We start from the raw sequence: 17,199 nt of genomic DNA, 5'->3' as shown, positions 1-17,199 counted from the left end.
GGAGGGTGTGTCTTTTTTTCCTTTTTTTCCTTTTTTTCCTTTTCTATCATTTGGCCACGCCGTGCAGCACGCAGGATCTTAGTTCCCCTGCCAGGGATGGAACCCGTGCCCCCTACAGTGGAAGCGCGGTGTCTTTAACAACTGTTCTGCCAGAGAAGTCCCTCGGAGGGTGTGTCTCTTCTTTTCCCATGGTTTCTTGGCTAGTCTTACCTGTTTCGGTGTCCTTGTGAACCTGAGGATCAGTCGTCTAGCTGCATAAAGAAATCTCATCAGCATTTTTACAGGGATTGCCCTAAATGTGTAAATTACCAAAGGGCTTTGTAAATAACTGGCTTCTTGGTGATGTTCAGCCGTCCTTCCAAAGACACAGGACGTGGTCTCGTTTATTCACACGTGCTTTCGTGTCTTTCAGGAGTGCTGAAGTTTTCTGCAAATAGGTTCTGCACGTTTCTGATTAAATGAATTTTGTTCCTAAATATGTTTCCTTCTTTTTGCTAGGGTAGGAGGGGTTTTCTGTACCCTCTGTCTCCTGACTGGTTATTATCTTTGTACATAAGGGTGTTGGTTTCTGTATGTTAAGTTCTCCGCATCTGCCTTACTGGGCTCCTCTTGCCACTTGAATCGGCTTCACCGTCGTGTCTTGGCTTTTCGTGTACAGCATCATTTGATGTGCAGATTGAGGTGGTTCTGGGGTCTCCTTGTAGTCTGACCACGGCGGTGCCTGCAGCACACGGGTGGGCTGCCTGAGAGGCACTGGGCTTCCTCAGCCCGTCCGGATCTTAACGGGAATGCCTCCCTGTTCCCGATAAGTAAGGTGCTGGCTTTAGTTCTAAAGTGCATAAAAACATGTTATCACGTTAAGAAAGGATCACTTCCTATTTTCATTGAGGAAGGGGTACTGGATTTTTGTCACAAACGGTTTCATCATCTGTAGGTGTAATCCTGTGACTTTTCTCTGTAGGTGTGTGATTTTTTTTAGTATATTCATTTTCTAATATTGACTCAGCCTTGCAATGGTGGTGTGTTATTTTTTTTAATGTGGTGTCTGAATCTTTGCATATATCTTATGTAATGTTTTTGCATTAATACTCCTACGTGATAAGCTTGACTTTTACTTGCTCTTTTTCCAGACTTGAGCCTTATGCAGACCCTTATTACGACTATGAGATAGAGCGGTTCTGGCGTGGCGGGCAGTACGAGAATTTCCGGGTGCAGTACACAGAAGCGGAGCCGTACCATAGCTACCGGGTACGTGGGCCTGACGTGTGCGGGTCAGAACTTCACTGATGGACCCGTCAAAATCATCCCTTTTTTTTTTTTTTTTTTTTTTTTTTGCGGTACGCGGGCCTCTCACTGCTGTGGCCTCTCCCGTTGCGGAGCGCAGGCTCTGGACGCACAGGCTCAGTGGCCATGGCTCACAGGCCCAGCCGCTCCGCAGCATGTGGGATCTTCCCGGACCGGGGCACGAACCCGTGTCCCCTGCATCGGCAGGCGGACTCTCAACCACTGCGCCACCAGGGAAGCCCTAAAATCATTCCTTTTTTATTTATAGGACTTTATATGAGCTTAATTGTGTGGGCGTGGTGTACTCATTTCAAGCCCCGGTTGACTGTTCGTGGAGAACTAATTCGGGCCCATGGACTAACTTTGTGGTGATTTGAACAGATTCTTCCTTGGGTTAGTCTGTGCTCTTGCCCTGTTTTTCACCGGAGCTGCTGGTTGGGTGACTGATGCCAGCGGCAAGGGGTGTGTCCCGCCCTCTTGAGCACATCACTCTTTCAGGCTCCTTAGGACCACCCTTTACGGGTCGTGCCGCCTCATGCGCTGGCTGCCTGGGCCACTTCCAGCCATTGCTGTTGGTGCTTCTCTGAGATGTAGTAGATTTGTGAATATATGTGCTTCAGTCTCTGAGTCTCTGACTGTATGCTTTTGGCGTGAAGCTGCCACTTGGAAGAGATCTGTTAAAAGCAGGTTAGCAGGACTTCCCTGGTGGCGCAGTGATTAAGAATCCGCCTGCCAATGCGGGGGACTTGGGTTCGAGCCCTGGTCCGGGAAGGTCCCACATGCTGCGGAGCAACTAAGCCCGTGTGCCACAACTCCTGAGCCTGCGCTCTAGAGCCTGTGCTCCGCAACAAGAGAAGCCACCGCAATGAGAAGCCTGCGCACCACAATGAAGAGTAGCCCCCGCTCGCCGCAACTAGTGAAAGCCCGCGCGCAGCAACAAAGACCCAGTGCAGCCAAAAATAAATAAATAAAATAAATAAATTTTTTTTTTAAAAAAACAAAACAAAAAACAGGTTAGCAGTTTTTGTGCCACGACTTAAGTCACATTCGTGAGTTTTTTGGAGCAAAGGGAGCTGACTGTCGGGGAACCCATCAGATGGTGAGCTTGTGGTGAGAAGGGGCCCCTGGTTGACCACGCTGTGCCCTCTCCCCGGCAGGCAAAGCAGACTCCTCGCTGGGGCCGGCCTGCGGTTCCAGGCGCCTCGTGACAGCCGGGGCAGCCTCGAAGGGAGCAGGACCTGCTGGGGTCCCTGCCACCACGTCCCCCGGTGCCCCAGGGCCAGGCTGCCTGTGCAGAGCCCAGTCATCTCCGTCCCTCGACAAGAGCTAAGGCCAGAGAGGGCGCTCAGCTCCCAGCGGCCTGGGTGCTGATGTTGGAAGGGCAGGCTCTGCAGGGCACCCCCCCCATGTGGCCTCAAGTCCGTTTCCAGCGCTGAAACAAGCCCGCACCCCGGCGGTTCTGTCTCCTCCTGCTCTCGTGTGTCCTCCCCGCGCCTCCCCTTCCGAGTGGCTAATCGCGGCATGTGCGTATGTTTGGCTTTTCCACGAAGGAAAGGGAGCGGGAACGAGAGCGAGAGAACAGACAGCGGGAGCGGGAGCGCGAACGGGAGCGGGATCGGGAGCGGGAGCGGCGGCAGCGGGAGCGCGAGCGCGAGCGGGAGCGCGAGCGGGACAAGGAGCGGCAGCGGCGGAAGGAGGAGTGGGAGCGGGAGCGCGCCAAGCGGGACGAGAAGGACAGACAGCACCGCGAACGCGACAAGGAGCGCGAGAAGGAGAAGGAGAAGCCCAAGGCCCGCTCCCCGCAGCCACCAAGGTGAGGCGCGTACCTTCGCCGTCCCCGGGCCTGGGGGCAGGGACGGGGGCTGCGGGGCGGGTGCGGCCACGGTGTGGCGCTCCAGGAGCTGGGATGCTGGAGCTGGAGGCCCGGGTGGAGGGCTGGTCCTCCCTGCTGGCTCTGGGCTGTGCGCTGGCAGGAGGCGCTGGGCCCAGGGCCGGAGGGGGGGCCCGGCTCTGGGGTTTCGGGCAGCCGTTTGGCAACAACGGCGCAAACACGTGTTTGAGTGCCAGCCCAGGACGTGGTCCTCACCAGAAGATCATAGCACTGGCTGAAGTGTGTATGTCCTGTGTGTCTTACAACTTTGTTGAGATGTAAGTCCCATATCATTCGGTGCACCCATGTGAAGTGTCCAATGTCGGTGGTTTATACCATAGTCACAGAGTCGTGGTGCCGTCACCACAATCTTAGAACACTTTTGTCTCCCAGAAGGAAACTCACACCCATTAGCTGCCATTCCCCATTTTCCAGCCCCTGGCAGCCACTCAGCCGCTCTGTCTCTGTTTCATATGAATGGGGACATACGATGTGTGGTCTTTTGTGATTGGCTCCTTTCACTTAGCATAATGTTTTCCAAGCGTCAGCCACTTTGTGGCATCTATCAATACCTTGTTCCTCATTATAGCCAAATACTGTCCCACGTGGATGGACCACGTTTTGTCTATCCATTCGTCCGTTGACGGACACTCGGACTGTCCGGACATTTTGGCGACGGTGAATGTGGACATTTATGTACAGGTCTTTGTGTGGACATAGTTTTCCTTTCTCTTAGATATCTGTGTATCTAGGAGTAGAATTCCTGGGTCACGTGCTAAACATGCTTAACTGTTTGAGGAGCCACTAAACTTCCACAGCAGCCGCACTATTTCACGTTCCCACCAGATATACGTGAGGGCTTGGATTTCTTCCTCACCCTTGTCAACACTTACTATTACCCATTTTTTAGGTCCTAGCCATCCTAGAGGTTGTGGGGCGTATCTCATTGTGGTTTGATTTGCATTTCCCTGATGACTAACAGCGTGGAGCAGCCTTTCATGTGCTTGTTGCCTGTTTGTGTGTCTTCTTTGGAGAAATGTCTATTTAGATACTTCGCTTGGTTTTTAATTTGAGTTGTAAGAGTCCTTTATATTTTCTAGGGACAAATCCTTTATCAGATATCTACTTTACAGCTACATTCTCCCATTCTGTAGGTTGTCATTTCACTTTCTTGATGATGTCCCTTTTCTTCTTTTTTTTTTTTAAGGAAGACCTCTTATTTTTTCCAGCTTTATTGAGATACAGCTGACATATAACATTGTGTGAGTTACAGGTGTGTGATGTGGTGAGTTGATATAATTACACATTGCAGGACAGTTCCCACAATATGGCTTGTTATCACGAGCCTCACATAATTGCCTTTTCTTTGTCAAATATTAATTGACCGGGTATGCAGGGGTTTGTTTCTGGGCTCTGTATTCCTCCCATTGGTCTGTGTGTCTGTTTTTACGCCAATACCATACTGGTTTGATTACTACGGCTTTACAGTACAGCTTAAAATCAGGAAATGCGATGCCTCCAGCTTTGTTGTTCTTTCTCAGGATTGCTTTGGCTGTTTGGGGTCTTTTGTGGTTCCATACAAATTTTTTTTTTTAATGCACTGACACCAAGCATTGTAAATGGATGGCCACAACAAAAGCAACAATGTTGCGATTACAAAACACGAAACACACTCACACTATGTCATCATATTGACATTCAGTCCAGGAATCCCCCACTGCAACAGCTCCTTTACTTTGCAGTGAAAATTGATTTGTATATTTTTTGCCTCTGAGTCCTTGTGGGATTTTTTTTATTATTATTCAAACAGAAAGTCACAAAAATTATAATCATCCTCATCAGTTCACTCAGTCCCATCTAATTAATTTTTTTTATCTTGCTCTTTTGTTAGCACTTTTATGAGTTCATCAGTTTTCCATTAGAGTTCTGAAAATGCTTATTCATTCAGTTCAGCAGTATAGTCAGTTACCAGAAGCCTGTACTTGTCAGAGTCTTTTCCATGAGTTCCTTGAAGATGAAACCCTTTTATAGGAACATATTTGCAAAAGCATCAGAGTACACCCAGAACTGTCTGTAAATGACAAAAGCCTTAAAAATGATCACGGGTAAAGATTTGATGAAAGGTCATAATAATTCAATTGACAAGGAAATTTAGTTATTTCTGAGATACACATTTTAAAGTAATAACTAGAATAACTAAATCCTAAATTTTAGGATTGTTTTTTCTATTTCTATGAAAAATGCCATTGGAATTTTGGTAAGGTTTGCATTGAATCTATAGATTGCTTTGGGTGTTACAAACATTTTAACAATATTAGTTCTTCCAATCCATGAACGTGGAACATCTTTCAATATTTTGTGTCTTCTTCGGTTTCTTTCATCAGTGTTAATAATTTTCAGTGTACAGATCTTTCACCGCATTCATTAGATTTATTCCTAGGTATTTTATTATTTTCGATTATCAATAGGATTATTTCTCTTTCAGATAGTTTGTTGTTTAGTGTATAAAAACACAACTGATTTTTGTATGTTGATTTTGTATCCTGCAATTGTACTGAATACATTTATCAGTTCTAACAGTTTTTTGGTGGATGAACTCTCATCCCTAATTCTTGTCCATTCGTTTGGACAAACTTCCGTCCTGTGTGCAGTTGTGTTTCTGAAAGTAAATGCCAGGACTGTAATCTTCCATTTTAGTTTGCGGTCAGCGCCAGATCTCACGGTTTTCATCCTCTGGATTACAATGAGCTGACCTCCTTGAACTTACTGTATTTTTTCCTAACGTTGGGCAAAGTGAGGTTTTACAGAACACTCAGAGTAGGTCATATTTTAGACGCATTGAGAGAGTTCTTTCTTTCGTTTAATTAGTTTATTTTTGGCTGCGTTGGGTCTTCATTGCTGCACGCGAGCTTTCTCTAGTTGCGGTGTGCGGGAGCTACTCTTTGTTGCCATGCGTGGGCTTCTCAGTGCGGTGCCTTCTCTTGTTGCAGAGCACGGGATCTAGGCGTGCAGGCTTCAGTAGTTGTGGCACGTGGGCTTCAGTAGTCGTGGCACACGGGCTTCAGTAGTTGTGGCTCGCGGGCCTTAGAGCGCAGGTTCAGTAGTTGTGGGGCACGGGCTTAGTTGCTCCGTGGCATGTGGGATCTTCCCAGACCAGGGCTCGAACCCATGTCCCCTGCATTGGCAGGCGGATTCTTAACCACTGCGCCACCAGGGAAACCCAGAGAGAGTTCTTTCTTTAAAAGGCTACTTTGATGAATCTTTTTACATTACAGTAATCGCTCTTTAAGTTATCTGAAATTTATATATCCGTTTGAGTGTTTGAAGAGCTTTATTTTGATCTTTCTGTTGTTGGTCCCTTTGAAGCCCCTTTTTGGTAGAAGCCCTTTGCCCTTCTGTTCGTACCCGCCAGCTGTTCCACCTCTGCACCGTTCACCGTGAGCGTTCTGCCCCAATCTTTGCTCTGCCATTGCCCCTGACTCCAGGGCTTTACCCACTGCTCAGAGGGGTCACCCCACTCATTCCTGTCTTCTCACCCTGCTTTATTGTTCTCACAGCTCTTATCACCCCCTGACCTCATATTACTCGCTTATTTATCTGTTGTCATCTGTGGCCCTCGTAGAATGGAACCCCCAGAGGGCACTGCAGTCTCAGGGCCCGGCACAGTGGGAGCGCTCATGAGCACTTGACAGATGCTGTCGTGAGTTTTGGGTTCATGTGACACAGGAGAGCGTTCTGCTTTCCAGGTGATGGCTCGGGTGTCACTGCGTGTGGCTCTGTGGATTCCTGAACCACACGAGCAAGTCCACTCCTGTGCTTTCACAGTTCCTGAGCATGTTTCCTCCGGCTACAGGCCGCCTTCCCCAGCCCTACTGGGACGTCCTGCTCGTTTCCAAGGAGCCAGCTGACTCTTCCCAGGTTGATGTCTGTATTTCCAGCTCAGGGGCATCTCTACACGAGTGTGGCTTTAGGGACCCTGGGGAAGGGTAGGCCAGCTGCGTCTGCGTGTGACCACAGATCCACCCAACTTACGAGGGGTCACGTCGCGATGGACCCGTTGTACATTGAAAATGCATCTAACCTGCCAGATGTTGTAAAGTGTGGAATAGCTCATGTAATTTATTGAACACTGTACCGAAGGTGAAAGCAGAATGGCTGTCTAGGTCCAGAAGGGTTGTTTGGTGTAGCGGTTGTCTGCCCTTGTGGTCACGTGGCCGATGGAGACACTGTGGCTTGTTGCCCGGGCAGGGTTCCAAATGCAGAATTCAAAGAATAGCTCCTACTGAGGGCATGACACTTTCGCACCACTGAAAGTCAAAAAAATTGTAGTCAAGCCATCGTAACTCAGGGACCATCTGTAGCTCATGGGACAGGCGCCTGTGTTCACATTCCAGGGCTGCCTGGCCTCTCCACAGGGAAGTACAAGCAGATCCAAAAGGAGGGTTTTTTTAAAGGCGGTAGCACGTCTTGGCCTGGCCCCCAAGCAGCAGAACACAGTGAGAACAGCCTCCAGATCTGATGTTTACGCAGCCGCAGGGTCTCCCATGAGGCAGGGCTCAGTGAGAAAGTGGCTGAACTATCGGGTCAGGGTTCAGGAAACTTCGTGAATTCTTCCTAAAATCAGATGCAGCTTTTCTCATGGGCCGATCCGCTCTGCTGCCGGCCTCTGACCTGGTTTGCTTCCTTCTGTTGGGCTCAGCTCTGTTCCCATGGGTCTCCACTCCCAGCACCTACTACCCTCGGGGCGGGTGCGGGGGGCACTCCATCACTTGGGTTAGGCTGGCTCACTGGTCTCTGGAGTCTTGAATTCCATCTTTGATCACCCTGGCTGGGGCCCCGCCAGCCCGGTGACCAGTCTGGAGGGTGGGGTTTCACCAGAGCACAATTTCCAACATGGCCTCCTGTTTCCTTTCCCTTGATCAGCCATAGCTGAGTGACCACTTCTTTAGGAGGTGGCCAGATGCCCTGCTGTGCTTCCTTTATATGACCTCCCTTTTATAGAAGAGCTTGTTTATTTAGCCTTCGACAGGTTGGGAATTTTTCTTTTTTTAATAAATTTATTTATTTTATTTATTTATTTTTGGCTGTGTTGGGTTTTCGTTGCTGCGCATGGGCTTTCTCTAGTTGCGGCGAGCGGGGGCTGCTCTTCGTTGCGGTGTGCGGGCTTCTCGTTGCGGTGGCTTCTCTCATTGTGGAGCACGGGCTCTAGGAGCGTGGGCTTCGGTAGTTGTGGCACGTGGGGTCAGTAGTTGTGGCTCACAGGCTCATGAGCGCAGGCTCATGTGGCGCATGGGCTTAGTTGCTCTGCAGCATGTGGGATCTTCCCGGACCAGGGCTTGAACCCGTGTCCCCTGCATTGGCAGGTGGATTCTCAACCACCTTCCCCAGGGAAGCCCCCGGGAATTTTTCATCAACAGCTGAATAGAAAGAACTTTTCTCACCTGAGACAAGAGACTGACAAAGCTTCATCCAGAAAGACCACTCGGGAAGCTCTTGTCTCCAGCCTCTGTGTGAGGGGCTCTGGACAGTGGGGCATAGTCTGTGCCGGCATCTCACTTGTGGGTCCTGCGGATGTACGTGGGGGAAGATGATGACAGAGTGAGCGTGGTGATGGGTCTTCGGTTTCATCTGCAACAGCACAAGCTCCCTAAACCCGCCTTGGGGCCGGGAGAGGGAGGGAGGCGGGCGCACAGCAGGGTGGGCACTGCCTCCGCCCGGCGCCGGCAGGACCCAGGGCTCCCTTCTTACACCACCTCCGACCCCTGCCCCTCACCTGCCCGAGCTGTCGCCCTGAGACACGTGGTTGGTGAGCTGCCTTCTTCCTTTTGGCTCTTCTCCAGACCCCCGGGCCGGACGCCGCGCCGCTGTTTGGAGATGGCGCTACTCCTTTCGTCCAGGTTTGCCTTCGTAATTAGGCCTTTGGAGACGTTTTGCGCACTCTGTGGCTGGGCTGTTTCTAGACTAGAGCAGAACCTTTCAGCCAGCTCTGTGGTGGGGAAGTCCCTCCTGATCTTTCCAGCCAGGCCAGGGGCTGTGCTCTGCCGGGTGGGGCGCCGGCGGTGGTTAGGATGTTCTCGGCACAGGCAGAGGGGTTTCATTCCAGACAGAAACGGTAACCAGGACCTTCCTGCGGGGATTGCCCAGACTGCCTGTTAGCTCTAAAGCTGTCTACTGAACGTTTGGGTGTAGTGTGAGGTTTGGTGCCTCTTGGTTGAAACAGCCCGCTTCTCATTTCCCGGGACACCAGTAGTCCTCGTGAGGGAGCGCTGTCCCCGCTTTCTCACACTCGCTGGAGCCCGGCAGGCTGTCACTTCAAAAGCAGGGAGGTGCCCTGCTCAAGCGTGCCCACCTGGGGATCTGGGGGCAGGCCAGGAGCCACTGTGCTCGAAGGCCCTGGGGGCGGGGAGGCTACTGTGCGGTTGACCGAGCAGCGGCTGGACCCCTGCCCGTGCGTCTCCGTTCGGCTCACGCTGGCCCGTGGGCCGAGGCCGCCTGGCCTTCCGCTGCTCTGGAGACAAGGGTTATGGTCGCTGCGGTCTGCTCTGACCGGTCCGTGGGACTCTGTTGTCTTTGCACAAAAGTGCATGTCAGGTTCGCTCTGCTTTGGGCGCTCTTCCCTCCGTTCCCCTGGATGCCGCTGTTCCCGCTCCGGCTTCAGCTCCTGCCGCGCTGGCTCCGCCTTCAGGGCCGTCCGTCTCATGTGTGCAATTCGTGGCTTTCAGGAATTTGAACACCACGAGCTGTGATCTGTGTAGACCCCCGTGGTGGTGTCGCCTGCCTTTGCTAACTCGAGGGTGTCAGACGCTCGCTCTGGACCCCTGCCGCGCTGTCCCCCGGCACCTCCCACTCCACTCTGTCTCGGGCCTCGTGCTTAAGGATTAGGTCCCCGGCACTGACCTTTCTGTTAGCAAGAAAGACGCTCCCTGAGAGCTCAGGAAACCTTTCTTTATCGTTCTCATCTCATCCCAATCAATCCTGGTCACGGCTTACCTGCTGACCTGCTCTGAGAAAGTCACCGTGCCCGGGGTGTTTTCGAGGAAAGGTGTACCTGTGTTTTAACTTCGTGCCTAACGCACTGAATTACAGAGACTGCCCGACTGAGAAGGTGGAAAGACTCATGGTCTCTCACGTGTTCTGACCTAACTACAGACGTGCAGGTTGCAGGTGGATATGAAAGCAGTCAGGCCGTGGCTGCACTTCACAGTGGGAACGCCATGGGGCCTGGGGTCAGCACAGAACGGAAGGCGGCTTGGGAGTGGGCTTGGGAATGATGGGGCCTCACCTTGGAAACAAAGTTTTCACGACCCCGCCCACAAATTGAAGTCCAACCTCGCGTTGGAGTTGAAGTATGTTTTCAATATCTGAGGATTAAAGCAAGAGGCCTGTGGTCCCAGGTGCCACTCACTGGGCACTGCCCTCACCTTCCCAGGCCCCCTGGGGAAACTGAGTAGGAGTGAGGGGGCAGGAGCGTGAGTAACGGGGCCTCTTCCGTCCCCTTTTCATCTGCGTGCGGGACCCTGGGTGCCGCCAGCCTGGCGGAGGCTGGAGGAGGGCTGCTGACAGCCGGGCAGGTCATGCAGGCTGATGGCCGTCCTGGCTGGGGCCCTGGGAGCCGGCTCCACGTCCACCGGGCCCCGGGGCGACATCGTCCAGCGCTTGGGAGGCCAGCAGCTTCGAGGGGAAGGGCTGAGAGAAGGCCCTCGGGAGGCGTGAGCGAGTCCAGTCGGGAAGAAGCCACCTGGGTGCTGCCCGTTCCCTCTCCCTGTGCCTCTCCCGCTCTTTCACCCTTCCATCTTAGAAGAGAACCTTCCTCCTTTTTATCTTTTCTTATCTTTGACCCCAAACTGGGCTTGCTGCTCAGGCTGGAGTCTGCAGACACCCTCGCTGTGGCCTGCCGTGCCTCTCACCTCTGCCCTGGCATCGCACGGGGCCTCGGGGGCCCTTTCTCCTCAGAGTCCCTCTCTTGTGGCCTTGAACAAAGGGTCAGGTGCCTGGAAGATAAGATTGTTGTGTGGCCATGGTGGGGTGGGCTGCTCGGAGATCCCTAGAGGGTGTTTCCCCCTCTCTGTTCAGAATGCAAATTCCAGATCTGTTCTGTCAGTTTTCGATGCCAGCGTGGCTGGCAGTCGTCCCCCTCCCAGCTGTCCCCGCTCCCTCGGGTTTCCTCCCGTGCATCCCCAGCTTCCCGTCGTGGAGCGGCCCGTGCGCCGGCCTTCGGTGGCTGGCCCGTGGGGAGAGCCTGGCACGCCTGCTCTTTACTGCAGTCCAGTATAGTTGCTTGTCTGGCTGCCAGGCTTTCCAGGTTTCTTTTGGCTCTCCTCTGGGGTGTTGTCAGAAAGCAGAGGGACAGGCTGCGTGTCATGGGTACCGACCTAGGCCCCATCCTCTGTCACGGCTCCCCCGATGCCTGAGTTGGGAGCTGACCTGCTCTGCCTCTTCCCCGCCCTTCCCCAGTAGTATAGGAACAGTTTCCCAAAACAGGATTGTTCATGAACTCTGTTGACACTCCGAACTGACCTGGCTGCATCGTGAATCACACCGTTGGCTTCTGTCTGTTTCTCCCTGTGTTAGAAGAGCCACAGGTTGACAGAGCTGGGCCATTCTGATGACTTATGAAAACCTAGTGATCAAGGTGTTCCGCTTTCTGTTGCATTTTTAGAATGAGAACAACACAGGAAGTGTAAGGGTGAAAGCTGCTTGGGATGGCCCGGGCCAGGCCAGTCATCAGGCGGGTTTCACTCCCTTCCTGGACACTTCCAGGAGGACTCACCGAGGAGCGGATGGGGCAGTGGCGCTCAGCATTTGCGGCTGAGGCTATAGGGATCTTATGCCGCAGTTTCGTGTGTCCTTGGGGCGATTTTAAATGTTGGGTGTTGTTCCTGGGGTGGGACTCGTAGCAAATAGTAGGCGTAGAGCTTGCTCGTTGGTGGATTGATTGAAAAGTGCTGAAAATATCAACAGGTGTTGGTTGTTGTATGTTATGACGTAATGTAAGTAGATGCTGGTGATACCAAATGTATGTAATTCTGAAAGTCTAGTCCCAAGAGGCAGGACCACTCTTGAATAAAACTGTGATGTTTTGTTGGCACCCATAGAAGGTGGGAGTCGAAGGCAAGACACAGTTCTTAAGTCTGACAGTGCTCTAACCCAGAGCCCAGCAGCTTGAGGGCAGGGCTGACAGGCACCGCCACCTTGTTCTTTAGGTCAACGGACAGGACACGCCCAGAGCCCTCTGAAAATTGAGAGTATCTAGAATTGTGACAACGCTGTGGTCCTGTGTGCAGACAAGATTCTAGAATAGAAGACAGAGTAATGGGAGAGCACAGCCCCTCGGAGTAAGAATTTATATGCCCCAGAGACGGCATCGCCCACAAGCCATTCTGGAACGGAAGTGGGTCCACTGGCCTGCGGGATAGTGGGCAGGAACGTGCACCAGGGGGTTAAAATAGACAGCAGGTCTAGAGCAGGTAGAAGCGAGTGTGGCTTAGAATGGAGAAAGCTCTGTGAGCCTGGAAGAAGCTGTTACACTTGTAACAAGCGTTAGCACCACCGGCGCAAGTGAAAGCCAGTGGCCTGGGAGAAATACAGGACGCAAGAGCGATCCCAGGAAACTGGCCAAGAACAAGACACAACCAGAGCTCAGGTGGCCTCCCCGCCGCCAGGTGCCGCTGCACAGATGGGAGCCCATTTCTGTGCGCGGAGCAGCCAGGGCTCAGGTTTACTTTTGCGTCGGCTGCGCTGTGGCGCCCCCCACCGGTTACACGGGAGCCCAGAATTGATGAGAGGGAGGGAAAGCAGGCACCCCCGCCGTGCTGAGTGCAAGCTGCTTCGCGTGCAGGGAGCGTGTGACAGTTTACCAAGAACCTGTTAAACGCTCTCCTCCTTTGGCCCACTGATTCCCCTTCTTAGGAGTTTGCCCTTGGAGAAACATGATGCCCATAAAGATTTATATAAAGGGTGATTTTCTTGTTCTTTGTGTTTTTTAAACACAGAAACAGCTAACCGTAGAGAAATGTCTAAATTACATAGCACCTGACAGTGAACTCCTGCACCATCAGGGAGGCCAGCTCCGGGTGGAGCAGTCCCCAGGTGGTCTCAGCTGTGCTTCCAGGGTTCATCGCGGGGAATGAAATAGAGGCAGAGAGGAAATTCAGAGGTGCTAAATGGTGGCTGACCCCACAGAGCGAGATCCTGGGGTTTTTATTTCTCTGTTTTTACTTTCTGTGTGACTTTTTAATTAGTGAACATCACAGGGCCAGCAGATAACCTTCATACTGAACCGTTCTGGGACCCTGTGCTCTGGCTCCCCATAGAGCAGGGGTGCTTTGGTGTGGGGTGCAGGGCACCCTGGCTTGGAGCTGAGCCTTGTCTCCAGTGCTGAGCTGCTGCCGGGCCCGTGCTCCCACTCCCCTGCGCGGTTTGGCCTTGTTGCGTTCCCGGCTGGTGGTGAGCACGTGGGGAGTCCGCGTGGCGGTGGCTTGCTCACGGGGCCCAGCAGGTCCCGCAGTCACCAGCCCGCTGGCCCTCAGTCCTGATGCTCTTCGTCACAGCGTTGACCTGTCCTGCTCTCGTCCCTCTCGCTGGGAAACGATGTTCTTTCAGTGAGTTAAACCTAAGAGGACAAAGGAAATGTGTAAGGCTTGGGTTTAACTCGTTTGCAGACAAGGAGTTCCTCAATCCCTTGAGCTTCCTAAGTGCTGGTGTGCGGCCACTGTGCACCAGCTCTAGAGAGAACGTGCCAGGCCCCTTCCTCCCTGTGCTCCCGGAGCCCATGCAGCGGGGAAGGCGGGGGTTCTGGGGGAGGATGGCGCCGGATGGCCAGCTACCCTGCTGCCCTGGAAGGCACCGCTCGTGGAGAGAGCCCCGCGTGTCTGGTTCCAGGTGAGGTCTCCCATAGACAGAGCACCTGCTGCCCTGTGTGTCCGGCGTTCCTGGAGTGAGCCGTTAGGTCACAGTCTCTCCTCTGACTCAGTTTCTTTCACCAAACGGCATTGCTGTCTGCCGGGAGGTGGCCCTAGACCTGCTAACCCCTCTGTGATTTCAGCCGTCAGGCTGAGCCACCAAAGAAGGAGACGGCCTCTGCCGGGCCCCAGGTGAAGAGAGCCGACGAGTGGAAGGACCCCTGGCGCCGGTCCAAGTCTCCCAAGAAGAAACTTGGGGTATCGGTCTCCCCTAGCCGGGCACGACGACGTCGAAAAACGTCAGCCTCGTCGGCCTCTGCGTCTAATTCCTCCAGGTAAGGAGGCAGGGAGGCCAGCAGGACCGAGCGGCGTCTGTGCTCCGCGGGGCTGTGGCGTGGCTGGGTTCCAGAGCCTCGCTGGCTGACAGGACTGACACTTCACCCTGGTGGGGCTTCTCATACCCCCCGGAGCCGTGTCAGCCGGGTGCAGGCCGCCCAGAGTGGAGCACAGACCTGGGCAGGGGGCAGCGTGGGGAGAGACGCTGCTGGGCGGAAGACCAGAAGAGCAGCCTGGCCCCAGTGTCTAGTCGGTCCACCTGTCGCCTCTGAGTTTGGGTCAGCAGCTGTGAAATCTGTGTGTGTAGTAGGTCTGCACAAACAAGTGAGGATGCTGCGGGCGGTGAGAGCGGGGGCTCTCCCTTAAGAGGGCCAGGAGGGGCCTGCGGAGGTGGACGGGGCCTGGACGTGTCTGTGGACTCAGGGTTTCCACTGCCTGCACTGGTGGACACACAGATGCACACGCGTGTGTCCGCCCGGGTCAGACACACTCACCTACACACACGGGCACACGTATCCTGGCTCTGTCCCCCGAGGGCCTGGGAGCTGTGTCACCGGTGACAGTGAGCACACCCAGCACCCAGGTCTTACTTTCTAAGCACCATTCCCACGAGCCAGGGGACTGGAGAGCAGCGTCTGTCCGCGAGGCAGCCAGAGGGCGGGCATGTGTGTGCGAGCCGGGGCGGGCGGAAGGAGACCCCGCCTTCTCTTCTCCCCTGGGCTGCAGGTCGTCATCGCGGTCGTCCTCCTACTCTGGCTCCGGCTCCTCCCGGTCCCGGTCCCGGTCCTCGTCCTACAGCTCCTACTCCAGCCGCTCTTCCAGACACAGCTCGTTCTCAGGCAGCCGCTCCAGGTGCGTCCCTGGGGCCCAGCAGGTGTGGACAATGCCGGCTCATCCGGGTTCCTGCGTGACGGCAGCTTTCTGCTTTGACGGGGGCCTCCAGGTCCTCATTGCTTGAGGAGGAGTCTCGCTAGGTTAGGTGTCTGGTGAATTCTGGAGAACACACAGCGAGGGGCTGAGGAACCAACACGGGTGCACGTCAGGGCTCACAGGCCACACCGATGCTGGGCTGTGCTCATAGCACAGACGAGGCAGCCGCGGGGTCAGCGCCAGCTCGGCTGACCTCCTGTGGACCTGCACTGGCCAACGTGGTGGGTCACGTTCCAGCACACTAGGATTTTGGAGTGTGCGCAACGCCTGTTTGGGGGGCTCAGATACAGAATGTTTGCATCTTCACAGAAGGTGCTTCTGCCCTATTCCAGAAGGGTCGGGAGTATTCCCCACTGAAAATAGGCAGACTGCTTGGAACGTTAGAGAATTTCTGGTCATCGCCTGGGTGGGAGGAGTCACTGGTTCGCATGAGGAATAGGAAACACTGACCCCGTTTTTGCCTCTTCAGCCTTTTCAACAAGTGCAGGCTGCCGTGTGCGCCTCCGCCCCCGGTGCCACCTGCACACGGACCCAGAGTCACTCCCCCGCCCTCTCTGCCTCCTGCCAGCCTGAGACGCGCAGGTGGGGCCGCACCCAGGACAGGTCTGGGACCAGAGGGAGGCTGCGAGTGGAGGGGGCCGCCTGTGTGGCTCTGTCTCCGCGGTCGCAGACAGGCGCAGCTCTCCCAGGGGCCGCAGCAGGGCGTGGACCCACCCCTACGCGCTCACATGCCCACCACGCACAGACCCACACAGACACACGTGCCCCCCGCTTCCCTGGGGAGCACGTCACAAAGTGTTCTTGGGTAAACTGATGGGTCCTCCTGCGGGGTCTGTGGCCCCCAGTGGCGCCCCTTCCTGGCAGGCTGTCTCACCCTAGGACAGCGTAGAGCGGGTGGGAGCAGCACAAGGAGATCATTGAAGCTGTCGCGTCTGAAGGCCACGTTCTTGTGTTCGTGGACTTAGATGACAGCTGGGCCTGCCTTTGCTGCATGTCATCTTGTGCTGAGTGACAGCTGTGAGAAAGGAAAGCCAGCCTTTTGCTAAGGGTATCCAGAGGGCCAGCTGTGGGCACTGGGCCTCACGGCCGTCCTGCCAGGAGTGTAAGCAGTGCCTGGGTGTCCAGGGGAAGGCTGCCTGTAGGAGGCTGAGAGGGAGACAGCGAAGATACCGATCATCAGTGGCAGGAGAAGCCTTCTGTGGTTTCACGTGAAAAATAAGGCTGTTGAGCTGTGGGGAAGAAGCCTGGAACCCAGCTGATAAATTGGGGGGTTCTGGAAATCCAGGGTGTGGGGGGCTTACCTGAGTCTCCCCTCTGTGAGCACTGGGTGACACGGAGACAGACGGAAGAAGGCCCTGTGTGTGGTCTGTATACGGCTGAGCCGTTCTCACAAAGTCGGGGGCGCTTTCTTCGCTACTTAACCTTCCCCTCAGGTTGTGTTTGCGAGCCCCGCCGACTGTCCCAGGGCCTCCCCGCCGGCTCCCAGGTGATGGCTGATGGGGTGCTGCCTGCCGCTTGGCACCTCTTTTCCCCGTGACATGCATCTGAGGAGACGACCGAGACCTGTCCGAGGCTGAGCGGTAGCCCCTGCCGGGGTGCGGCCGGGCGGAGCGCCTCCTCTCACCTCGGTTCACTCCCTATAGGTCCCGGTCCTTCTCCTCGTCCCCGTCCCCGTCCCCGACGCCCTCGCCGCACAGACCTGTCAGAACCAAGGGGGAGCCGGCTCCGCCTCCCGCAAAAGCAGGGTGAGTGCTGCGGCGCCCCGGGAAGTGGGCAGGGGCGCAGGGCGTAGGCCTGACCTCGCGCTTCCTGGCTGTGGGCCAGGACATCCGTGCTCCAGCATGCTCACTCTGGTGCTGGAGCCTCGCTTGTCAGGAG

At 54.5% G+C, this 17,199-nt stretch overlaps 1 protein-coding gene and 1 long non-coding RNA gene across 4 annotated transcripts in view; one reads left to right on the top strand and one right to left on the bottom strand.

Moving 5' to 3' along the window:
- Window positions 1-17,199, top strand: part of ZC3H18 (zinc finger CCCH-type containing 18) — a 51,403-nt gene that overhangs the window by 27,982 nt on the left and 6,222 nt on the right. For both annotated transcript variants that reach the window (XM_019921649.3, XM_019921650.3), the window contains 5 exons: window positions 1,131-1,248; window positions 2,835-3,097; window positions 14,199-14,390; window positions 15,118-15,243; window positions 16,965-17,066. In XM_019921649.3, the coding sequence (XP_019777208.1) occupies window positions 1,131-1,248; window positions 2,835-3,097; window positions 14,199-14,390; window positions 15,118-15,243; window positions 16,965-17,066 (801 nt within the window). The remainder of the gene's footprint in view (window positions 1-1,130; window positions 1,249-2,834; window positions 3,098-14,198; window positions 14,391-15,117; window positions 15,244-16,964; window positions 17,067-17,199) is intronic.
- On the bottom strand, window positions 13,304-16,189 carry LOC109547685 (uncharacterized). 2 transcript variants are annotated; one of them, XR_012327934.1, is made up of 2 exons: window positions 15,772-16,189; window positions 13,304-15,406 (listed from the first exon to the last, which is right to left on the bottom strand). It is a non-coding gene; the product is annotated as an uncharacterized lncRNA (long non-coding RNA). The 2 variants fall into 2 exon arrangements; XR_004523573.1 differs by having other exon boundaries at window positions 13,304-15,384.

This window comes from Tursiops truncatus, chromosome 19 (assembly GCF_011762595.2).
Source record: "Tursiops truncatus isolate mTurTru1 chromosome 19, mTurTru1.mat.Y, whole genome shotgun sequence".
Lineage (NCBI taxonomy): Eukaryota > Metazoa > Chordata > Mammalia > Artiodactyla > Delphinidae > Tursiops > Tursiops truncatus.
This window is presented reverse-complemented; position numbering and strand designations above follow the sequence as displayed.